The sequence below is a fragment of the Oncorhynchus tshawytscha genome, linkage group LG01 (genome assembly GCF_018296145.1).
Source record: "Oncorhynchus tshawytscha isolate Ot180627B linkage group LG01, Otsh_v2.0, whole genome shotgun sequence".
In the NCBI taxonomy this organism is placed as follows: Eukaryota; Metazoa; Chordata; class Actinopteri; order Salmoniformes; family Salmonidae; genus Oncorhynchus; species Oncorhynchus tshawytscha.
Window position 1 is genome coordinate 82,646,025 of NC_056429.1, and position 25,188 is coordinate 82,671,212.

Sequence of the window (25,188 nt, forward strand, 5' to 3'; positions counted from 1 at the left end):
GAGGCGCTACCAGGAGACAGGCTAGTACATCAGGAGACGTGGAGGAGGCCGTAGGAGGACAACAACCCAGCAGCAGGACCGCTACCTCCGCCTTTGTGCAAGGAGGAGCAGGAGGAGCACTGTCAGAGCCCTGCAAAATGACCTCCAGCAGGCACAAATGTGCATGTGTCTGCTCAAACGGTCAGAAACAGACACCATGAGGGTGGTATGAGGGCCCGACGTCCACAGGTGGGGGTTGTGCTTACAGCCCAACACCGTGCAGGACGTTTGGCATTTGCCAGAGAACACCAAGATTGGCAAATTCGCCACTGGCGCCCTGTGCTCTTCACAAATGAAAGCAGGTTCACACTGAGCACGTGACAGATGTGACAGAGTCTGGAGACGCCGTGGAGAACGTTCTGCTGCCTGCAACATCCTCCAGCATGACCGGTTTGGTGGTGGGTCAGTCATGGTGTGGGGTGGCATTTTTTGGGGGGGCCGCACAACCCTCCATGTGCTCGCCAGAGGTAGCCTGACTGCCATTAGGTACCGAGATGAGATCCTCAGACCCCTTGTGAGACCATATGCTGGTGCGGTTGGCCCTGGGTTCCTCCTAATGCAAGACAATGCTAGACCTCATGTGGCTGGAGTGTGTCAGCAGTTCCTGCAAGAGGAAGGCATTGATGCTATGGGGTGGCCCGCCCGTTACCCAGACCTGAATCCAATTGAGCACATATGGGACGTCATGTCTCGCTCCATCCACCAACGCCACGTTGCACCATATACTGTCCAGGAGTTGGCGGATGCTTTAGTCCAGGTCTGGGAGGAGATCCCTCAGGAGACCATCCGCCACCTCATCAGGAGCATGCCCAGGCGTTGTAGGGAGGTCATACAGGCACGTGGAGGCCACACACACTACTGAGCCTCATTTTGACTTGTTTTAAGGACATTACATCAAAGTTGGATCAGCCTGTAGTGTGGCTTTCCACTTTAATTTTGAGTGTCACTCCAAATCCAGACCTCCATTGATAATTTTTGTGTGATTTTCTTGTCAGCACATTCAACAATGTAAAGAAAAAAGTATTTAATAAGAATATTTCATTAATTCAGATCTAGGATGTGTTATTTTAGTGTTCCCTTTATTTTTTTGAGCAGTGTACTTAAAAAAACACTTCAACCAGTAAAATGGCTATTTGGCTAGCTTTTGCTACAGCTACAGCTATTCTAGCTAACTGCTGCATCCAAAATAGTTATTATGCAAAGATCAAAACAAAATATAATTTTAGCGAATGCTCAAGCAAGAATCAAAACATCATTGTAAACATATGAGAACCCCAAAAAGTTATTTTGTTTAAAAGGAATAAAAACTTTAATTTAGGCTATGTTGAATGGGCACAGATGGTGATGGCTTTCTTTTTTTCCCTTCTTTTTTTATTTATAATACATCAACAACTTACATTGCTACATCATACAAAATAGAATGCAGGTATTAACAAGAAAATACTAAAACATACAATAATATCAATGAAATAATCAAAATAAAAAAACAATTCTAGTGCAATTGTAATCACTCTGAAAAAATATCATTATAATGATTCAGGAAATGTTATTCTTGTTATTCACTAGGGATAATGTTCTAAGAAGATTGAATTTAACTATCAAAAATGTGTAGTTTTGGTATCGAATTTTGTAATTTTTGTTTGTGTATAAAGTATTTGGCAACAAGAATTTTAAAAAATCACAATTATTTCAATGGTCTTGTTATCATTGTAATAGTAACATATTATATCCTTCATGTCAAAAACACGGGGAGTGTTCATAATGGTAAATAAGTATTCTGCATGGTTTTCCCAAAATTCTGACAGAAATTTACATTCAAAGAACAAGTGAGACAGATTCTCACCTTTTTCACAAAAAACGCAGATATCATCAATAGCCACAAAGTTGGACAACATAGAATTATATGGATGTTTCTTATGTAAAATGTTTAAGTGAACTTCCTTAAATTTGTTTGGTATATAATATTTGTAAGGCCTTAACCATGCATTTTTCCAGACAATGTCAGGAATAAGCATGTTCCAGAAAATGTTTCCTCTTGATGTAAGTTGGTCTTGTAAATGGAGAATTTGTCTTATATTTATTACGGCAAGATTTCTCAAGTAAGCCCACGCCTTCCAAACTGAGTTCTGGATAAACTTTGTGATCATTACCAAAGCTAAGATGAGTTTTCATTAGTGTAGTTAGACCACTGGGAACGGCTTTGATCACAGAAATAAACTCTCTGAAAGGTATTGGAAACTCTTTCAATGTTACAAATTGTTCATATGTAAGAATATTACCCCTGTTGTTGAAAACATCAAGAACAAAGTCAATATTCCTCTCATGCCAGCTGGGGTAGAACAATGACTTATTCCTTACAGTTATGTCTGAATTATTCCACAAAATAGCTTTATGTTGGGAAAAATTGTGTAGTAAACATATTTTACAGGCCATTAAAGGTTGTTGGTGAAACCTAGCCAATTTACTGGGTAATCTTTCAGGAATATAATTACCTCACAATTTATTAAACACATTATTTGGAATGAAATACCATATTGAATCAGTATTGATCAAACATCTTTTCAACCAGTTGATCTTAAGTGTTATTTACAGTTTACACCTTAGCCAAATACATTTCAACTCAGTTTTTCACAATTCCTGACATTTAATCCTTGTAAAAAATTCCGTTTTAGGTCAGTTAAGGATCACCACTTTAGGGCTATATCTTTTCTTAGTTCTACATTTTTTTAACTAAACATGCTTATTTAAGATGGCGAGGAAAGCACTTTTAATGAGCAACCAGGCATCCTCTACTGACGGGATGAGGTCAATATCCTTCCAGGATACCCGGGCCAGGTCGATTAGAAAGGCTCTCTAGAAATGTTATCTTTTCCTTGTTCTCGCTCACAATTTTGTGAAGCTGACTGACAGTTTCTGACAAATTATCGATCCTCTTTGATGTTACTTCGGTGGCCCGCTCTATGATGGGCCGCCTAACCCTCAATGTTGCTTTGACAGGCGAGAAAACACTCCCTCTCAAAGCAACGCCATCTTGGCCCTCCCTGATGTCTTTCTTACTAAGGTCAAAAGTCTGTGCGTGAAGTCAGTGTGTCGGAGTGTATGTATTTTTTCTGACATATTTACATCATCATTCAAAGTCGATCTATACATTTGTATTTTATCCTAATTTAAGTAAACTTACAATAATATACACATAAATTTATATTTTCTCCCAAATCACATTATTATTCTAAATTCAAGTACAATCCAGCCAAACTGTAGGTATAATCCAAATAAAGAAACCTGTTAAGGTACACTCAGTAGTTTGATACAAACAACAAAAGAACTGATTAAAAATCCCTTTAAAATGCTATTTGAACAAAGACGAACAATATATGCAAAATCCAACTGTTGTAATGGAAGGGGGCGGGGCTTGGGGGCTGTGTGTGGGTGTTCGACTGTGAAAGACACGGATGAGAGCCAACTAGTAAAAAAAGCACAGCCCCCTTCATTATTGAGGCACTGTGCATTCAACATCAAAGAGCCATTTCAGACCCTGAAGTCAGAAGGACTTTGAGAGATAAGTCTCAAGTTTTATTGTTATGTGCACAAGTACAATGAAACCAGTGCAGTAATCAAGATCAGTAGTAAAAATATTTACAACATAAAGTAAAGTAGAAAGTCAGTAGCTACAGTGGGGAGAACAAGTATTTGATAACCTGCAAAATCGGCAGTGTTTCCTACTTACAAAGCATGTAGTGGTCTGTAATCATAGGTACACTTCAACTATGAGAGACGGAATCTAAAAAAATAAAAAATAAATCTAAAACAAAAATCCAGAAAATCACATTGTATGATTTTTAAGTAATTAATTTGCATTTTATTGCATGACAAAAGTATTTGATCACCTACCAACCAGTAAGAATTCCGGCTCTCACAGACCTGTTCGTTTTTTTAAAAGAAGCCCTCCTGTTCTCCACTCATTACCTGTATTAACTGCACCTGTTTGAACTTGTTACCTGTATAAAAGACACCTGTCCACACACTCAATCAAACAGACTCCAAACTCTCCACAATGGCCAAGACCAGAGAGGGTGTAAGGATATCAGGGATAAAATTGTAGACCTGCACAAGGCTGGGATGGGCTACAGGACAATAGGCAAGCAGCTTGGTGAGAAGGCAACAACTGTTGGCGCAATTATTCGAAAATGGAAGAAGTTCAAGATGACGGTCAATCACCCTCGGTCTGGGGCTTCATGCAAGATCTCACCTCGTGGGGCATCAATGATCATGAGGAAGGTGAGTGATCAGCCCAGAACTACACGGCAGGACCTGGTCAATGACCTGAAGAGAGCTGGGACCGCAGTCTCAAAGAAAACCATTAGTAACACACTACGCCCTCATTGATTAAAATCCTGCAGCGCACGCAAGGTCCCCCTGCTCAAGCCAGCGTATGTCCAGGCCCGTCTGAAGTTTGCCAATGACCATCTGGATGATCCAGAGGAGGAATGGGAGAAGGTCATGTGGTCTGATGAGACAAAAATAGAGCTTTTTGGTCTAAACTCCACTCGCTGTGTTTGGAGGAAGAAGGATGAGTCCAACCCCAAGAACACAATCCCAACCGTGAAGCATGGAGGTGGAAACATCATTCTTTGGTGGACGACTGCACCGTATTGAGGGGAGGATGGATGGGGCCATGTATCCCGAGATCTTGGCCAACAACCTCCTTCCCTCAGTAAGAGCATTTAAGATGGGTCGTGGCTGGGTCTTCCAGCATGACAACGATCCGAAACACACAGCCAGGGCAACTAAGGAGTGGCTCCGTAAGAAGCATCTCAAGGTCCTGGAGTGGCCTAGCCAATCTCCAGGCCTGAACCCAGTAGAAAATCTTTGCAGGGAGCTGAAAGTCCGTATTGCCCAGCAACAGCCCCGAAACCTGAAGGATCTGGAGATGATCTGTATGGACCAAAATCCCTGCTGCAGTGTGTGCAAACCTGGTCAAGAACTACAGGAAACGTATGATCTCTGTAATTGCAGACAAAGATTTCTGTACCAAATATTAAGTTCTGCTTTTCTGATGTTTTATTTTATTTATCCGTTAGTTTACCAGGTAAGTTGACTGAGAACACATTCTCATTTGCAGCAACGACCTGGGGAATAGTTACAGGGGAGAGGAGGGGGATTAATGAGCCAATTGTAAACTGGGGATTATTAGGTGACCATGATGGTTTGAGTGCCAGATTGGGAATTTAGCCAGGACACCGGGGTTAACACCCCTACTCTTACGATAAGTGCCATGGGATCTTTAATGACCTCAGAGAGTCAGGACACCCATTTAACGTCCCATCCGAAAGACAGCACCCTACACAGGGTAGTGTCCCCAATCACTGCCCTGGGGCATTGGGATATTTTTTAGACCTGAGGAAAGAGTGCCTCCTACTGGCCCTCCAACACCACTTCCAGCAGCATCTGGTCTACCATCCAGGAACTGACCAGGACCAACCCTGCTTAGCTTCAGAAGCAAGCCAGCAGTGGTATGCAGGGTGGTATGCTGCTGGCATAAGTATCAAATACTTATGTCATGCAATAAAATGCAAATGAATGACTTAAAAATCATACAATGTGATTTTCTGGATTTTTGTTTTAGATTCCGTCTCTCACAGTTGAAGTGTACCTATGATAAAAATTACAGACCTCTACATGCTTTGTAAGTAGGAAAACCTGCAAAATCAGCAGTGTATCAAATACTTGTTCTCCCCACTGTATATACAGGGTCAGTTCCAGAGTCAGTAACTATATACAGGGTCAGTTCCAGAGTCAGTAACTGTATACAAGGTCAGTTCCAGGGTCAGTAGCTATATACAGGGTCAGTTCCAGGGTCAGTAGCTATATACAGGGTCAGTTCCAGGGTCAGTAGCTATATACAAGGTCAGTTCCAGGGTCGGTAGCTATATCCAGGGTCAGTAGCTATATCCAGGGTCAGTAGCTATATACAGGGTCAGTGCCAATATATTTACAATGTGCAAGGATAAAGGAGTGGTAGGGGTAGATATGTATAGGGGTAAGGTGACTAGGCATCAGGATATATTATAAAACAGAGTACCAGAAGCATATACAGTATGATGAATGTGTGTGCGTGTTATGCTCAGAATGTGAGCAAATTGAGTGTGTGTGTGTTGGAGAGTCCGTGTGAGCATGTGTGTGTGTGAGTGAAAAGTCAATGTAGATGGTCCGTGTAGCCATTTTTTCTGCAAAGGGACCAGGACGACTGATCCGTGTAAAGGAAAGAATGAATGGGGCCATGTATCGTGAGATTTTGAGTGAAAACCTCCTTCCATCAGCAAGGGCATTGAAGATGAAACGTGGCTGGGTCTTTCAGCATGACAATGATCCCAAACACACCGCCCAGGCAACGAAGGAGTGGCTTCGTAAGAAGCATTTCAAGGTCCTGGAGTGGCCTAGCCAGTCTCCAGATCTCAACCCCATAGAAAATCTTTGGAGGGAGTTGAAAGTCTGTGTTGCCCAGCAACAGCCCCAAAACATCACTGCTCTAGAGGAGATCTGCATGGAGGAATGGGCCAAAATACCAGCAACAGTGTGTGAAAACCTTGTGATCCCGGGCTTTTGATCGAGGAAGCATAAGCATTAAAAATCCTACAAGCATTCAGTGGGGACAACGCCTCTCATCTTTTAAGGTGATGCATTTCATAATGAAGCCTGTGATGGAGGTGGTTAGCTCATCGATACTATCGGCGGAGTACCGGAACATATACCTGTCAGTGCTAGCAAAGAAGTCCTGTAGCATAGCCTCTGATTGTGTGGCCGTTATGTGGCAGTTTATCCAAATTAGCTGGATGTTTATCAATATTAGCTGGCTAATGTAACAATCATGCTTTCTGGAACAGCCACAAGGTTTCTTTCATCAATCCTTTGTTTAAATGTCAACAACAACAGGTTCAAGCAGGACTGAGTCATTACACATAGCTACATTGTAGTTTATTCTTTATCAAAGTCATTCATGTGTGTTGGCAGCCAGCTACTGCGCACACAGTACTGAAGGAGGCACTCACTGTATTGCATTCACCCATCCATTGTGTGTACCATAAAATCTACCCACCATTCAACCAACCTCTTAGAAAAGACACACATAAGGTGTGTCCGAAAGTGGCACCATATTTATTCCCTATATAGTTCACTTCTTTTGACCAAGGGCCCATTGCGTTTCGTCGAGGGCCCTGGTCAAAGGTAGTGTGCTATATAGGGAATAGGGTGCCATTTTGGAAACAGACAAAGTAATTGCACAGGTCGATGTACGCGTTAACGCACAATTGTTTTCCCTTTTAACACTGGACTCTGGTTGGGGGGGGTCACTGTGAATATAAGGCAGAGTAGGTAATAGGTTAACTCTGGTCCAATGCCCTGGACCAAAGCTAGTATTAGGTATAACTTCTGACATAGCCAGAGTCATTGATGGAATGGAGCTTTTTCTTCAACAAAGTTTTGTTTGCAGCATAGTCTTTTTTTCCTCATCATAGATCATACAATGAAATGTTCATAGCAATAGCTAAACATTTTGGTCCGGTTTCACAGACACAGATTAAACCTAGTCCTGGACTAAAATGTTATTTTATATGGAGATTCTCCATTGACCATGCATCTGTGTCTGGGAAACTGGTCCTTTGATTCTTACAGGAGTTGCAGAAATCAACTACTACAGTACAAAGAAATAAGAATGGTTTTGGAATGCATAACTATGGTAATAGTAATCATATGAAGGCCTTTTTGGAATGTTTTAATGTCTTGTCTTCAGTCTCTTAAACAGATGTTCCTTCCTTCAGCACTGTACTCTGAAAGTCAGACACAAAAATACACATTTACAACCACACCCAAACAATAAATACATGAATCAAAACAATCATTGATGGACATTACAAAAAAATATAGAAAAGACATAACCACACCCATGCAGCAGTTCAAAACAGTATTACTGTAGTCATTCAGCCTAAGTGTGCAATAATAATAATTATAAATATTTTACTCTGTATTCCACTAAGCAGACGCAGATATGCAAAACAACTGTCAGTACAGTGAGTGCATACATTTTTAGTTTGGGTATGTGATCCCTGTGGGAATTGAACCCACAACCGTAGCATAATAAATGAGTAATAGATTGTCATAGCCACCTTGGTCTCATCCGAGTGGTCCTGTAGTGTGCGGTGTTTGTTCCTCTCTTTGGCAAGCTGCTCCTGAGTGGACTTTAAGAGCTGCTGGAGTTTGGTGGCTGCTTGGCCAAGATCTTTAATTAGTTTTCTCTCTTTCTGCAGGCGCTCCTGAGGAGAAAAGAAGAGGGACAGAAGGTGATCCTTCGGACCTCACACAACCTCCATCGGCTTCAGTTCTGACCAGGACATGTATTCATAAAGCGTCTCAGAGTAGTAGTGCTGATCTAGGATCAGTTTTTCCTTTTAGACTATAGTGAATGGACAGGGGTGACCCATAGAGATGTATAACGATCGCAGCATTGAATAGGCTACTGTATATCCCATTATAGCATCTGTGACAGCATGGGTAGCGCTATTCAGGCTCCATTTTGAATTCGCCAATTTGTTCTTCTACTACTTCTATGAGCTGGTAAACTAACTTTAATGGAGCATACTGCCACCTGGAGTGTGTTGTTTGAACAGGTATAAAGCCAAGGTTGGTGATTTATTGCCACCTATAGTTATGGAATGTTAGCTCAAGAGTATGATTCATTGGCTGATTCCTCCTGATGACCTGGATGGAATCATGTGATCCTTCCTTGACCAATAATAAGTCCCTCCCAGTTGACTACTTTAAAATTGTAAAAGTCCTCAATGGCAGTGCCCATGCTAAAACAGGCATTTGGGCACTAGAGTCCTCACCCCAGAGAGATTTATAAATCCTAGATCAGAACTCCTATTCAGAGATGCTTGATGAATACTGGCCCTGGTCCACATTTAGCAGGCAAACGTTGTCCAATGTTGCAGGGTTAGGGTTAGAAATGTAATGAATAGAGCCAACATGATTACTATTTTTATTCTACATGTCAGAGAGGCATGTTTGTTCTACATAACAAATGACTATCTGAAAGTTCTACAGCATTGTGTCCTGATGAACAAAGCCAAGGGTCATGTTCAGCGCTATATGGGTACCTTTAGCTGGGCTACGTCCTCTGTGTCAGCCTGTGGGGAGTCTCCTGACTCTTTCAGCAGGTCCAGCTGAGCCTGGAGCTCTGCAACCGTCTTCTGAGCCTGGGGGTGCGGAATCAAGACAAAACAGTCAGTCAGAGAAACAAGAAACAGTCAAACATACAGTCGAGCCGACAAATCGCTGTGTCTAACTAAGCAATTTTGTTGTTAGCCAATGTCAAACTTGCTAACAAGAGCTACCCTCTTCCGGTTGGTATGTAAGTGAGGGGTGGGAGAGTTTAGTACCTGTTCAAACTCCTCTGTGGTCTGATTCAACTGGGACTGGACCTTGAGCTGCAGAAAATATAGTATAAGATGAATATCTGTACGGACACTAGAGATGTTGTGTGTTCCACCTTGCTACAGACAAAAATAGATAAAAGCATGTAAAAGCACTATAAAATGTTGTGACTTGCACACCCCCACACCACCCTGTGTCATGTTAGTGCCCACTTCACTCCACACCAGGCAAGACGCAGCGTCATGTCCAAAACAAAGTGTGGTTCCTTCAGTGAAAAATCTAAAATCAGTGGGAAACTGAACCCAATGAGTGAGTGATCATGCTAAGATGAGAGTGATTAGAAGCCATGGTTAGAGTTAGCTGCAGCTGGTAGTCAACACACACCATGGTTAGAGTTAGCTGCAGCTGGTAGTCAACACACACCATGGTTAGAGTTAGCTGCAGCTTGTAGTCAACACACACCATGGTTAGAGTTAGCTGCAGCTGGTAGTCAACACACACTGGCTGGTTAAACACACACCATGGTTAGAGTTAGCTGCAGCTGGTAGTCAACACACACCATGGTTAGAGTTAGCTGCAGCTGGTAGTCAACACACACCATGGTTAGAGTTAGCTGCAGCTGGTAGTCAACACACACCATGGTTAGAGTTAGCTGCAGCTGGTAGTCAACACACACCATGGTTAGAGTTAGCTGCAGCTGGTAGTCAACACACACCATGGTTAGAGTTAGCTACAGCTGGTAGTCAACACACACCATGGTTAGAGTTAGCTGCAGCTGGTAGTCAACACACACCATGGTTAGAGTTAGCTGCAGCTGGTAGTCAACACACACCATGGTTAGAGTTGCTACAGCTGGTTAAACACACACCATGGTTAGAGTTAGCTGCAGCTGGTAGTCAACACACACCATGGTTAGAGTTAGCTGCAGCTGGTAGTCAACACACACCATGGTTAGAGTTAGCTGCAGCTGGTAGTCAACACACACTGGCTGGTTAAACACACACCATGGTTAGAGTTAGCTGCAGCTGGTAGTCAACACACACCATGGTTAGAGTTAGCTGCAGCTGGTAGTCAACACACACCATGGTTAGAGTTAGCTGCAGCTGGTAGTCAACACACACCATGGTTAGAGTTAGCTGCAGCTGGTAGTCAACACACACCATGGTTAGAGGCTGCAGCTTAAACACACACCATGGTTAGAGTTAGCTGCAGCTGGTAGTCAACACACACCATGGTTAGAGTTAGCTGCAGCTGGTAGTCAACACACACCATGGTTAGAGTTAGCTGCAGCTGGTAGTCAACACACACTGGCTGGTTAAACACACACCATGGTTAGAGTTAGCTGCAGCTGGTAGTCAACACACACCATGGTTAGAGTTAGCTGCAGCTGGTAGTCAACACACACCATGGTTAGAGTTAGCTGCAGCTGGTCAACACACAGCTGGTTAAACACACACCATGGTTAGAGTTAGCTGCAGCTGGTAGTCAACACACACCATGGTTAGAGTTAGCTGCAGCTGGTAGTCAACACACACCATGGTTAGAGTTAGCTGCAGCTGGTAGTCAACACACACCATGGTTAGAGTTAGCTGCAGCTGGTAGTCAACACACACCATGGTTAGAGTTAGCTGCAGCTGGTAGTCACACACACACCATGGTTAAACACACACCATGGTTAGAGTTAGCTGCAGCTGGTAGTCAACACACACCATGGTTAGAGTTAGCTGCAGCTGGTAGTCAACACACACCATGGTTAGAGTTAGCTGCAGCTGGTAGTCAACACACACCATGGTTAGAGTTAGCTGCAGCTGGTAGTCAACACACACCATGGTTAGAGGCTGCAGCTTTAAACACACACCATGGTTAGAGTTAGCTGCAGCTGGTAGTCAACACACACCATGGTTAGAGTTAGCTACAGCTGGTAGTCAACACACACGGGCTGGTTAAACACACACCATGGTTAGAGTTAGCTGCAGCTGGTAGTCAACACACACCATGGTTAGAGTTAGCTGCAGCTGGTAGTCAACACACACCATGGTTAGAGTTAGCTACAGCTGGTAGTCAACACACACCATGGTTAGAGTTAGCTGCAGCTGGTAGTCAACACACACCATGGTTAGAGTTAGCTACAGCTGGTAGTCAACACACACCATGGTTAGAGTTAGCTGCAGCTGGTAGTCAACACACACCATGGTTAGAGTTAGCTGCAGCTGGTAGTCAACACACACCATGGTTAGAGTTAGCTACAGCTGGTAGTCAACACACACCATGGTTAGAGTTAGCTGCAGCTGGTAGTCAACACACACCATGGTTAGAGTTAGCTACAGCTGGTAGTCAACACACACGGGCTGGTTAAACACACACCATGGTTAGAGTTAGCTGCAGCTGGTAGTCAACACACACCATGGTTAGAGTTAGCTACAGCTGGTAGTCAACACACACCATGGTTAGAGTTAGCTGCAGCTGGTAGTCAACACACACCATGGTTAGAGTTAGCTGCAGCTGGTAGTCAACACACACCATGGTTGGTTAAACACACACCATGGTTAGAGTTAGCTGCAGCTGGTAGTCAACACACACCATGGTTAGAGTTAGCTACAGCTGGTAGTCAACACACACCGTTAGGCTGGTTAAACACACACCATGGTTAGAGTTAGCTGCAGCTGGTAGTCAACACACACCATGGTTAAACACTACACCATGGTTAGAGTTAGCACAGCTGGTAGTCAACACACACCATGGTTAGAGTTAGCTGCAGCTGGTAGTCAACACACACCATGGTTAGAGTTAGCTGCAGCTGGTAGTCAACACACACCATGGTTAGAGTTAGCTACAGCTGGTAGTCAACACACACCATGGTTAGATGGTTAGCTGCAGCTGGTAGTCACACACACCATGGTTAGAGTTAGCTGCAGCTGGTAGTCAACACACACCATGGTTAGAGTTAGCTGCAGCTGGTAGTCAACACACACCATGGTTAGAGTTAGCTACAGCTGGTAGTCAACACACACCATGGTTAGAGTTAGCTGCAGCTGGTAGTCAACACACACCATGGTTGGAGTTAGCTGCAGCTGGTAGTCTGGTTAAACACACACCATGGTTAGAGTTAGCTGCAGCTGGTAGTCAACACACACCATGGTTAGAGTTAGCTACAGCTGGTAGTCACACACACGGGCTGGTTAAACACACACCATGGTTAGAGTTAGCTGCAGCTGGTAGTCAACACACACCCATGCAGCTTAGTCAACACACACCATGGTTAGAGTTAGCTGCAGCTGGTAGTCAACACACACCATGGTTAGAGTTAGCTACAGCTGGTAGTCACACACGGGCTGGTTAAACACACACCATGGTTAGAGTTAGCTGCAGCTGGTAGTCAACACACACCATGGTTAGAGTTAGCTGCAGCTGGTAGTCACACACACCATGGTTAGAGTTAGCTGCAGCTGGTAGTCACACACACCATGGTTAGAGTTAGCTACAGCTGGTAGTCAACACACACCATGGTTAGAGTTAGCTGCAGCTGGTAGTCACACACACCATGGTTAGAGTTAGCTGCAGCTGGTAGTCAACACACACCATGGTTAGAGTTAGCTGCAGCTGGTAGTCAACACACACCATGGTTAGAGTTAGCTACAGCTGGTAGTCAACACACACGGGCTGGTTAAACACACACCATGGTTAGAGTTAGCTGCAGCTGGTAGTCAACACACACCATGGTTAGAGTTAGTCAACACACACCATGGTTAGAGTTAGCTACAGCTGGTAGTCAACACACACCATGGTTAGAGTTAGCTACAGCTGGTAGTCAACACACACCATGGTTAGAGTTAGCTACAGCTGGTAGTCAACACACACGGGCTGGTTAAACACACACCATGGTTAGAGTTAGCTGTGTATGGAGAAGACTGGACAGACTAGACAAACACAGTCTGGAGTTAGTGTGTGTTGACTATCTTGACGACCAGATTACCCTTCTGTTTCTTGTATTGTTGTAATGTTTTTATCAATCAAAATGTGTCAGTAAGAGAACAGGGGACTTTTCTACTGTGATCAAATGGATCCCAACTCCACAGATACATGGTTTAACAGCAGGAGAGATACTCATTTAGAATATAGTCCATAGAAATAAAATCGAGTCAATTTATTTATGAGTTAGTCCCTATTTATGACATGCCAAGATGGCTGCCATTACTAGAACATTTTAAAACCTCTGGCTGCTGTCTATGGTCATGACGTCAGCCAGTAGTATTTGTATATCTCTCTATTCCCTGGTTGTGGTAACCATGGCTGTCCAGTGACCAGTTTCCAGAAAGTCTAGTACCCCCCCCAGTAGAACAGACATGCAGTGAAGGGTGCCCTATGACCGATAACCTCCGGTGCACTCTGACCTCAGGCTCTGATTGGCTGTTCTGTGCCCTGGTTTCAGGGACTACCTCCTGGCTCTGAGCACACATCATCGCCTCGCTCAGCTGACCTCTGACCTGGAAAAGGAAGCTCCAAGGGTTAGGGACAAGAGGGGAGGGGGAGAATTGTGATACATACTAAGTAGACCTCAACAGGCAGCCCACTGCATTTCCTGTCAGGACCACAGGAGACAGGGGCAAGCACACACATAGTCTTGTTTAACTAACCTTGTGGGGATTGATTCCCATTCCCTATTTTCTCTAGTCCCAAAACCTGGTGTACTGTATGGGTGTAGATGTGTATAGCTAGTGTACCTATGGTGTACTGTATGGGTGTAGATGTGTATAGCTAGTGTACCTATGGTGTACTGTATGGGTGTAGATGTGTATAGCTAGTGTACCTATGGTGTACTGTATGGGTGTAGATTTGTATAGCTAGTGTACCTATGGTGTACTGTATGGGTGTAGATGTGTATAGCTAGTGTACCTATGGTGTAATGTATGGGTGTAGATGTGTATAGCTAGTGTACCTATGGTGTACTGTATGGGTGTAGATGTGTATAGCTAGTGTACCTATGGTGTACTGTATGGACGTAGATGTGTATAGCTAGTGTACCTATGGTGTACTGTATGGGTGTAGATGTGTATAGCTAGTGTACCTATGGTGTACTGTATGGATGTAGATGTGTATAGCTAGTGTACCTATGGTGTACTGTATGGATGTAGATGTGTATAGCTAGTGTACCTATGGTGTACTGTATGGGTGTAGATGTGTATAGCTAGTGTACCTATGGTGTACTGTATGGGTGTAGATGTGTATAGCTAGTGTACCTATGGTGTACTGTATGGATGTAGATGTGTACCGGTGCCATTTCCTCCTCTGTTGGGGCGGTCTCGGACTGTTTCTCCAACTGGGCTTCCAACAGCATCAACTGCTCCTTCAGCTGGAGGGAGAGGAGGGTAAGGAGTCCATTACTTAAGTACAATTTAGTACAGACAGTACCAGTCCAGCACTACACACCTACTGGACTGTAGTTGAAATCAGCCTGATATTTATACCTCTTCTATGCTTTGGTTCTCTGCCTTCAAGCTCTCTGCAGTCTCCTTCAGAGTGTGCACTTGTTCCAGGGCCTAGTGTGAGTAGAGAGGGTGTGGTTTAGAACATGGCAGTGTTTCCCCAATAATCATTGAGCAGTGGCGGGGTGCTTTTTAAAAATACATTTGTGGTCATTTTCGGGATGTAAATGTTTTCAGTGTAAACTTAAATGACTATGTAGAGAATATATTTATCTGGTTTTGGTATATAGAGCTATATATTTTTTAAATTAGATCATCTTTGACAATCACCAATGAAAACTAGACAGTCAGAGAGAATCTAAAATCCCAAATATGTCCTGGCATGGGGCCCCCATTGATTGTGTCATAATGTTTGAGTCACTCAGATTGCTTATGCTGTGTTCTTATGCTATGGCAAAATGTGAAGAATTTCAGGAAATTTGCATTCAAACAGAAACATTGTCTCTTGGCCAAGAAAAGGGCCTTTAAAATGTTGGGTCGGAGACTGCAACATTGGCCACGCCCACTAATACACTGCAGGGCCACACAAAGAGCACGAGAGAGGACACAATATTACAGTTGGAGAGGAGAGAAAACACTGCTTCTTCACCTTCTTCAACTGGTCCTCAGAGTCAGCAATCTTGGATTTCCACACCAGCTCCTCCTCCTCTACACTCTTCTGAAGGCACTTCAGCATTCCTTCCTGTGGAGAGACAGACACATGATTGTGTGAGCATTTCTGTATTTGAAATTTTGCAGGATGAAATCTTGTAGACCACAACTCGCTCTCTCGCCCACACTTGTATTTTTATGCAAGAGAAGGTTTTGCTTGAGGTCAAATTTCACATCTTTATAGATGTAGGTTTTGGGTGATAAATTCAGTAGATCTATCCCCCATTTACACCCGTCTCTCACTCACACAAACATGTAATTATCTTATGTTGTAGGCCCATTTTTAAGTGTATCTAGAGCAGGGGTATTCAAATCTTACACTACGAGGTCCAAAATACTGCTGGTTTTCTGTTCTACCAGAATTAAATTGTACCCACCTGATGTCCCAAGTCTAAATCAGTCCCTAATTAGAGGGAATAATGAAAAAAGCAGTGGAACTGGTTTCAAGAGCCAGATTTTAATTTGAGGGATCTAGATATGCCGATGTGTAAACCAACTGGGCATGTTGGGTTGTTGTAGGTACTCACTGTTTCAGCCAGGACTGTTCTGTACTGGTCACACTCTGCCTGCAGTGTCCCGTGGCTGTCCTCTGCTTCCTTAAGTTTCTCCAACAGCTCCTGGAATCAAAACACCACAGTCAGTCAGAACAAATGAGAAAACATTCATGTCCATTACATTTTCTACAAATGTGATATTTTTCTGTGGTGCTCTGGCTTACAGGTAAAAGCAGACAAATGATATACAGTACCAGTCAAAGTTTGGACACACCTACTCATTCCAGGTTTTTGCTTTATTTTTTACAACTATTTTCTACATTGTAGAATAATAGTGAAGACATCAAAACTATCAAATAACACATATGGAATAATGTGGTAACCAAAAAAGTGTGAAACAAATCAAAATATATTTTATATTGGAAATTCTTAAAAGTAGCCATCCGTTGCCTTGATGACAGCTTTGTACACTCTTGGCATTATCTCAACCAGCTTCATGAGGTAGTCACCTGGAATGTATTTAAATTAACAGGTGTGCCTTGTTAAAAGTTCATTTGTGTAATTGAATGCGTTTGTGCCAATCAGTTTTGTTTGTGACACAGTAGGGGTGGTATACAGAAGACAGCCCTATTGGTAAAAAAACAAAACAAGTCCATATTATGGCAAGAACAAGAGAAATGACAGTCCATCTTTACTTTAAGACATGAAGGTCAGTCAATTCGGAAAATGTCAAGAACTTTCTTCAAGTGCAGTGCAAAAACCATCAAAGCACTATGATGAAACTGGCTCTCATGAGGACTACCACAGGAAAGGAAGACCCAGAGTTACCTCTGCTGTAGAGGATAAGTTCATTAGAGCAAACAGCCTCAGAAATTGCAGCCCAAAAAATGCTTCAGAGTTCAAGTAACAGACACATCTCAACATCAACTGTTCAGAGGAGACTGCGTGAATTAGGCCTGCGTGGTCGATTTGCTGCAAAGAAACCACTACTAAAGGACACCAATAAGAGACTTGCTTTGGGCCAAGAAACATGAGCAATGGACATTAGACCGGTGACATTAGATCTGATGAGTCCAAATTTGCGATTTTTGGTTCCAACTTCCGTGTCTTTGTGAGATGCAGAGTAGGTGAACGGATGATCTCCACATGTGTGGTTCCCACCGTGAAGAATAGAGGTGGTGGTGTGATGGTGCTTTGCTGGTGATAGTCTGATGCATTTAGAATTTAAGGCACACTTAACCAGCATTGCTACCACAGCATTCTGCAGCGATACGCCATCCAATGTGGATGGCGTATGCGCTTAGTGGGACTATCATTTGTTTTTCAACAGGACAATGACCCAACACACATCCAGGCTGTGTAAGGGCTATTTGACCAAGAAGGAAAGGGATGGAGTGCTGCATCAGATGACCTGGCCTCCACAATCACCCAACAACCCAATTGAGATGGTTTGGGATGAGTTGGACCGCAGAATGAAGGAAAAGCAGCCAACAAGTGCTCAGCATATGTGGGAACTCCTTCAAGAATGTTGGAAAAGCATTCCAGGTGAAGCTGGTTGAGAGAATACCAAGAGTGTGCAAAGCTGTCATCAAGGCAAAGGGTGGCTACTTTGAAGAATCTCAAAACTCAAATATATTTTGATTTATTTAACACTTTCTTGGTTACTACATGATTCCATATGTGTTATTTCATAGTTTTGATGTCTTCACTATTATCGTACAATGTAGAAAATAGTAAAAATAAAGAAAACCCCTTGAATGAGTAGGTTTGTCCAAACTTTGGACTGGTACTGTATATGAAGCATTATATACAGTGTACATAATATACAGACTACATAACCAGGGATATGTTCGATAGCCAATCTTTGTCATACATTGCATATAGAACTGCTGTGAATAGAGCAGACGTGATTCCTTATCCTACATGTCAGAGAGGCACATTTGTTTGACAAAGCCTATTTCTATCTAAACGTTTCATAAACGGGCCCCATGACTTCTGTCAGACCAGACCAAACCAATCAAGTTATGATCATGGCTCAGTCAGATTTGTACATCATGTCTTACCGGCAGCTCTGTGCTAGGCTCTGATTCCTGGCTCTGCTGGACCTGAGCGAGGGTCTCCTGTACCTTCTGCGATTGGTCCCTGGCTTCCCTTAGCTCCACCTGTAGTGATGCCATCATAGCGTCCCTCTCTGCCAGACTAATAAACAACCAGATGGCCAGAAACACAGTTTACTTTAGTATCATTTTTATATAGAAGAGCCAAAAGCAAATATTCCATATAGCTTTTAATCAACATTTGTATTGTTTTACTGTAAAATGTGTTGCGATTTTAAAGACACTTTAAATACAGTTTGATTTGATATTCCACAAGGGAAAAACCAAGTTAAAATTAATGGGTTTGGTAAGGAACAATGCTTTTTGTACCTGGTTTGTAGCACCACCAGTTCTGCGGTGTTGTCGGACTGCTGAAACATAAAGCAGGAATTCAGATAACTATATCCTACAGTTGTACAGATCAAGTTGATACACAAGAAGGGCAACTATAGCCTGGTCCCAGATCTGTTTGTGCGGTCTTGCCAATTCCTATGGTTGTTATCATGCCAAACGACCATAGGAGATTGGTGAAACAGCACAAATGGGCCTGGGACCAGACTAAGTTAACTGTAGGAGAGGAATGGCACACTTACAGCAGTGCTGCTCTGGGCCTGCTCTGATGTTTCTTTGAGTTGCTTCACTTCCTGGCTCGTTCTCTCCTTCATTCTGGAATGAAGGACCACATTGTTAACCAGCATTAGGCAATGGTGTGTTGTAATGAAGTTGTATTGAAACATCTCTTTTTTGTTTGTTGTTGATCCAAGTAAGCACAAGGCATATAACTATAATTACTAGAACTAACAGTCCCAGTCAAGACAATGTTCTGTCCCTTCTAGTAAGTATATTCTTCTGAAACTAGGTTTCAATAAAACCATAACTCACCTGTTGAGTAGCTGTTCCGTCTCTCCAGTGACATCAGCCTGACAAAAAAGCAGTCAACTTTGAGAAACCATGTCAATATTCATAATGGAAAAGCTGTCGTGTAAATATAGAAATGTACCGCTTTTAGTTCAAAGAAACTTACGGGAGAGTTTTTAAGTTGCTCCATCTCTTCTTTAAGCTGCTTCAGTTCTTCCTGAAGTGATGTCACCAGGCTTGTTTCCTTACTGAAATGAAGAGAGATGCATATGAGGATGTTCAGGTACATAATAGCAGAATTTAACAAAGTTGGTGACATAGTTTCAGCTTCAAATGGGTGATTTAAACTGAAATAGCAGTGGACTTGCTCCAGACAGACCTGTTAGGTGGGCGCTCGGTCTCAGCTGTAGCAACTGCCTGCCGGGACAGAGTAAGAAGATAATGAAAGATAAAAAGACAACATTATGGTTCTCAATACCCCACTTTGGAAACCAAATGTCTCCTCCCAATGGATACAATTCTGCCTAGAAATGTCCAAATACATTCAGTAAACATAAATAACTGATTCAGCTCGGAAATCAAGAGAGAACTAACTGATTCAGCTCGGAAATCAAGAGAGAACTAACTGATTCAGCTCGGAAATCAAGAGAGAACTAACTGATTTAGCTCGGAAATCAAGAGAACTAACCGATTCAGCTCGGAAATCAATAGAGAACTAACTGATTCAGCTCGGAAATCAATAGAGAACTAACCGATTCAGCTCGGAAATCAATAAAATAAATGTATTTATAAAGCCCTGTACAGAAACCCAGCCTAAAACCCCAAACAGCAAGCAATGCAGGATGTAGAAGCATGGTGTCTTGGAAAAACTCCCTAGAAAGGCAGGAACCTAGGAAAAAACCTAGAGAGGAAATCAATAGAGAAATAATGGATTCAGTTAGCCATGGCCATCCAACTAGCTAGCACAATGAAAACAGAATAGAGACTACTTACAGAAGCCTCCTGTTTCATTTCTTGGAGCTGCTTCAGCTCCTGTTGGAGTGATGCCAACTGACTGTCTCTGTCCTGAAGACTGGAAGATAAATGATTGGTGTTGTTGAGAAAAGACCAACTCCACATCTATAAAGAGAATTATGAGGGACAGATTATCAAAACCATACCTGCTCTTTAGCTGTTCCAACTCAGTGGAGTTACCCTGTAAAACATAAATAAACATGAATTCAGAAGTGGACCCCAAAAAAACGTTGATAGCATGGTTTTCACCACCACATAATCTCTGGACAAGCCATTGCTCATTAGCACCAGAGGTTGGAAACAGACACTCAATTTGTGATTACCTCCTGCAAATACTTTGTGAACAAATTTGCCATTGACATTGCTCTGAATCTTTATCATGAGTGTTTACAGAAAGTCATCGCATTTTGAGTCTCTCAGTTAACAACCTCTCTGGCACTAGTAAGCACTGGCTCACGCAGAGTGTGCAAGTGCTGGTTGGGAGCAGTCTAGGCGCTTACCCTAACCCTAATCTGACAACTCACCTCCGTGTCCTCGTCCACGTCTCTGTTGTGGCTGGCCTCCAGCAGTACGTTGATGGATTCTACCTGATCCTCCAGTTGTCCCTTCTCCAGCTCGGTCTGCTCCAGCTGGGCTGTTAGGGCCTCCACCTGGGCACTACGCTCTTTCAGATCAGCCTCTATCCTGCCCAGATGGACCTGGATGTCTGGGGGGGATGGCAGACAAAACTCACTACAAACTATATATTTATAGAGCATCAGCTGTTCTGGACGACTGTGATCACGCTCTCTGTAGCCGATGTGAGCCAGACCGTTAAACAGGTCAACATTCACAAAGCTGCGGGGCCAGACGGATTACCAGGATGTGTACTCAAAGCAAGCGCAGACCAACTAGCAAGTGTCTTCACTGACATTTTCAACCTCTCCCTGACCGAGTCTGTAATACCTACATGTTTCAAACAGACCACCATAGTCCCTGTGCCCAAGAAAGCGATGGTAACCTGCCTAATTACGGCCCCGTAGCACTCACGTCGGTAGCCATGAAAGGCTCACGTCAACACCATCATGCCGGAAACACAAGATCCACAGATGACACAATCTCAAATCGCACTCCACACTGCCCTTTCCCACCTAGACAAAAGGAACACCTACAGTGGGGCAAAAAGTATTTAGTCAGCCACCAATTGTGCAAGTTCTCCCACTTAAAAAGATGAGAGAGGCCTGTAATTTTCATCATAGGTACACTTCAACTATGACAGACAAAATTAGAAAAAAAAATCCAGAAAATCACATTGTAACTTCTTTAAGAGGCTCCTCTGTCCTCCACTCGTTATTTGTATTAATGGTGCTCATAGTCAGTCATGAGTGCATTCGGGAACTGATAACAAGTTCAAACAGGTGCCATTAATACAGGTAACGAGTGGAGGACAGAGGAGCCTCTTAAAGAAGAAGTTACAGGTCTGTGAGAGGCAGAAATATTGCTTGTTTGTAGGTGACCAAATACTTATTTTCCACCATAATTTGCAAATAAATTCATTAAAAATCCTACAATGTGATTTTCTGGATTTTTTTTCTCATTTTGTCTGTCATAGTTGAAGTGTACCTATGATGAAAATTACAGGCCTCTCTCATCTTTTTAAGTGGGAGAACCTGCACAATTGGTGGCTGACTAAATACTTTTTTGCCCCACTGTATGTGAAAATGCTGTTCATTGACTACAGCTCAGCGTTCAACACCATAGTGCCCACAAAGCTCATCACTAAGCTAAGGACCCTGGGACTAAATACCTCCCTCTGCAACTGGATCCTGGACTACCCGACGGACAGACCCCAGGTGGAGAGGGTAGGCAACAACACATCTGCCTGGGCCCCAGATCCTCAAAAACTTCTACAGCTGCACCATTGAGAGCATCCTGACCGGTTGTGTCACCGCCTGGTATGGCAACTGCTCGGCATCTGACCGTAAGGCGTTACAGATGGTAGTGCATATGGTCCAGTACATCACTGGGGCCAAGCTTCCTGACATCCAGGACCTATATGCACTAGGCAGTGTCAGAGGAAGGCCCCCAAAAATTGTCAAAGACTCCAGTCGCCCAAGTTATAGACTGTTCTCTCTGCTACCGCATGGCAAGCGGTACCCGAGCATCAAGTCTAGGACCAAAAGGCTCCTTAACAGCTTCTACCCCCAAGCCATAAGACTCCTGAACAATTAAACAAATGGCCACCCGGACAATTTACATTGACTGACGCTCCCCTTTGTTTTTACACTGCTGCTACACGCTGTTTATTATCTATGCATAGTCGATTTACAAATGACCTATACTAACCTGTGGCCCCGCACATTGACTATGTACCGGTACCCCCTGTATATAGCCTCGTTATTGTTATGTAATTTTCTTGTGCTACTTTAAGATTAGTATATATAAAAAATATATATAATAAATCACTTTAGTTTATTTCGTAACTATTTCTTGAACTGCATTGTTGGTTAAGGGCTTGTAAGTAAGCATTTCACGGTAAGGTTGTATTTGGCGCATATGACAAATCAAATTTGATTAATGCTGTTCAATCAATAGATCTTATTCACTGCAATTTTGAAGAATAAAATACAATTGGTTAAGGTAGGCAGTCAAATAACGTGACTATAGCTATTCCGATTTCTTCTTTTGGTCGGTTTATTTAATCTGACGGTTCAATTTAATGGTCGAATTTGAGGAAAGTTTGACATTGACTTCAATTGAGCATTTTCGCTTCATACTCGGTTAGCCCACTGGAATTCGAACAAACATGGCCGAAACGTGAATGTCTTACCTGAGAGGGAGGTAGCGTCCTGCTGGGCTTTCTCCAGGGTGCTCTGTGAACTCCTCAACTCTTCACTAACCTCCTCCAACCTCCTCTGCAGCACCTGCTCACTCTCTACACGGCTGGCCTGAGGTAGAGTAAGACATATTTTAATATTCTGTAATACTACAGTAAGTATAGTGACAGCATGCTCAGGATAAGATATGACCACAACTAGAATGAGATTGTATTTCTATGATTATAACAGTATGATATTATTCCCAGGGTCTGGCCTGAGGATGAAGGGTGGGGGCCCATTGTATGTTACTAACCACCAGAGGGCAGCAGAGGCTAAATACAAAACATATCTACTACATTATTATCCAGCTACAGAGACTTAGTAATAGGTATACAACTGGTGTGTGTGTGAGAGAGAGCGAAAGAGAAAGACTAAAATCTGGAGGGCTAATGATAGTGACATGTGTATATTCACTAATATGCATGTAACATTCTGTTGATAAACCTCGTAACTGGTCCAGAAGGACATGATAATTAAATGATTAATTAACATGAACTCTTGACTGCCAGGAAGTAAAACATTGACTCACTGACCCCATAATAGTACACACACACACACACACACACACACACACACACACACACACACACACACAATTAGGATTTACCGAATGGACTAAACACAGCTGGTGTCTAGTAATGTTTTAAACTTTGCTTGGGCACATAGCACACATTCCATCTGGTGCCAGCCAGCCAGCCAGCCAGCCAATCAGTCAGCCCGTGAGCCAGCCAACCAGTCAGCAACCAACCTGCCAGCCAGCTAGTCATTCAGCCCCATTATTGTGTGGCTGCATTCCAGTTCAACACACAGCTCTATGATTTCAAGGCCATTAGAGACCCAGCCGCATCACAGGCGCATTAGAGGGGAGGGGTACCAGCCGGTAGCGAAGGCTTTAGAGGGGTGGGGGACCAGCTTTAGAGGGTAAGGGTAGAGGGGGGGGACCAGCCGGTAGCGAAGGCTTTAGAGGGGTGGGGGACCATCCGGTAGCGAAGGCTTTAGGGGACCAGCCGGTAGCGAAGGCTTTAGAGGGGTGGGGGACCAGCCGGAGGGTAAGGCTGTAGAGGGGAGGGGGACCAGCCGGAGGGAAGGCTTTAGAGGGGTGGGGGACCAGCCGGTAGCGAAGGCTTTAGAGGGGTGGGGGACCAGCCGGAGGGTAAGGCTGTAGAGGGGAGGGGGACCAGCCGGTAGCGAAGGCTTTAGAGGGGTGGGGGACCATCCGGTAGCGAAGGCTTTAGAGGGGTGGGGGACCAGCCGGTAGCGAAGGCTTTAGAGGGGTAGAGGGGGGGGACCATCCGGAGGGAAGGCTTTAGAGGGGTGGGGGACCAGCCGGTAGCGAAGGCTTTAGAGGGGTGGGGGACCATCCGGTAGCGAAGGCTTTAGAGGGGTGGGGGACCAGCCGGTAGCGAAGGCTTTAGAGGGGTGGGGGACCAGCCGGAGGGTAAGGCTGTAGAGGGGAGGGGACCAGCCGGTAGCGAAGGCTTTAGAGGGGTGGGGGACCAGCCGGAGGGTAAGGCTGTAGAGGGGAGGGGGACCAGCCGGAGGGTAAGGCTGTAGAGGGGAGGGGACCAGCCAGAGGGTAAGGCTGTAAAGGGGAGGGGGACCAGTCGGATGGTAAGGGTTTAGAGGGGTGGGGGACCAGCCCGTAGCTAAGATTTTAGAGGAGTGGGGGACCAGCCAGTGAGTAAGGCAAAGGCAAACTGCAAACTGGCAGTTCTAGAACTAGGGTGTAGCCTTGCAGTTCAACATACCCTTGGATATATTGGATTCCTTGGATATATTGGATTCCTAATAACATTTTCCTACAACAGACTCGCTAAATCTAGTGCAATACTATGTCATGACTGTCCTGTGAGGATCCGGATGGGTCGGATCAGCTTTGCAGTAGATGACTTCAGCCAGACTGGTGGTGGGTTGACAGTATCAGGGATTAGAACGTTCAGTTTTCTCCCTCTCCAAATTCACACAGGAATGTGCCTTTGTTTCACAGACGTTTCTCACTGAAACGCTAACACGTTCTAAAGCGAATACTGGAACAATATTTCTAATATAGAACGTGGGGAATAATGTATATTTTTTAAACCTTTATTTAACTAGGCAAGTCAGTTAAGAACAAATTCTTATTTTCAATGACGGCCTAGGAACAGTGGGTTAACTGCCTGTTCAGGGGCAGAACGACAGATTTGTATCTTGTCAGGTCGGGGATTTGAACTTACAACCTTCCGGTTACTAGTCCAACGCTCTAACCACTAGGCTACCCTGCCGCCCC

General features: G+C 43.7%; 1 protein-coding gene across 7 annotated transcripts in view; it reads right to left on the reverse strand.

Annotated features, from left to right (window-relative positions):
* Window positions 1-6,995: 6,995 nt before the first annotated feature.
* The window catches only part of rrbp1a (ribosome binding protein 1a), a 51,728-nt gene continuing 33,535 nt past the window's right edge, over window positions 6,996-25,188 (reverse strand). For 2 of the 7 annotated variants that reach the window (XM_042326606.1, XM_042326599.1), the window contains exons 10-27: window positions 22,874-22,991; window positions 20,589-20,770; window positions 20,044-20,169; window positions 19,430-19,467; window positions 19,217-19,298; window positions 19,075-19,112; window positions 18,786-18,858; window positions 18,523-18,563; window positions 18,160-18,307; window positions 16,130-16,219; window positions 15,541-15,633; window positions 14,934-15,005; window positions 14,738-14,818; window positions 13,860-13,952; window positions 9,474-9,521; window positions 9,192-9,290; window positions 8,202-8,348; window positions 6,996-7,865 (exon numbers count right to left, since the gene is read on the reverse strand). In XM_042326606.1, the coding sequence (XP_042182540.1) occupies window positions 7,833-7,865; window positions 8,202-8,348; window positions 9,192-9,290; window positions 9,474-9,521; window positions 13,860-13,952; window positions 14,738-14,818; window positions 14,934-15,005; window positions 15,541-15,633; window positions 16,130-16,219; window positions 18,160-18,307; window positions 18,523-18,563; window positions 18,786-18,858; window positions 19,075-19,112; window positions 19,217-19,298; window positions 19,430-19,467; window positions 20,044-20,169; window positions 20,589-20,770; window positions 22,874-22,991 (1,602 nt within the window). In that variant the 3' untranslated portion in view covers window positions 6,996-7,832. Of the gene's footprint in view, window positions 7,866-8,201; window positions 8,349-9,191; window positions 9,291-9,473; window positions 9,522-13,859; window positions 13,953-14,705; window positions 14,819-14,933; window positions 15,006-15,540; window positions 15,634-16,129; window positions 16,220-18,159; window positions 18,308-18,522; window positions 18,564-18,785; window positions 18,859-19,074; window positions 19,113-19,216; window positions 19,299-19,429; window positions 19,468-20,043; window positions 20,170-20,210; window positions 20,246-20,588; window positions 20,771-22,873; window positions 22,992-25,188 lie in introns of those variants that run through there. The other 5 variants (XM_042326609.1, XM_042326607.1, XM_042326617.1 and 2 more) reach the window with 5 other exon arrangements.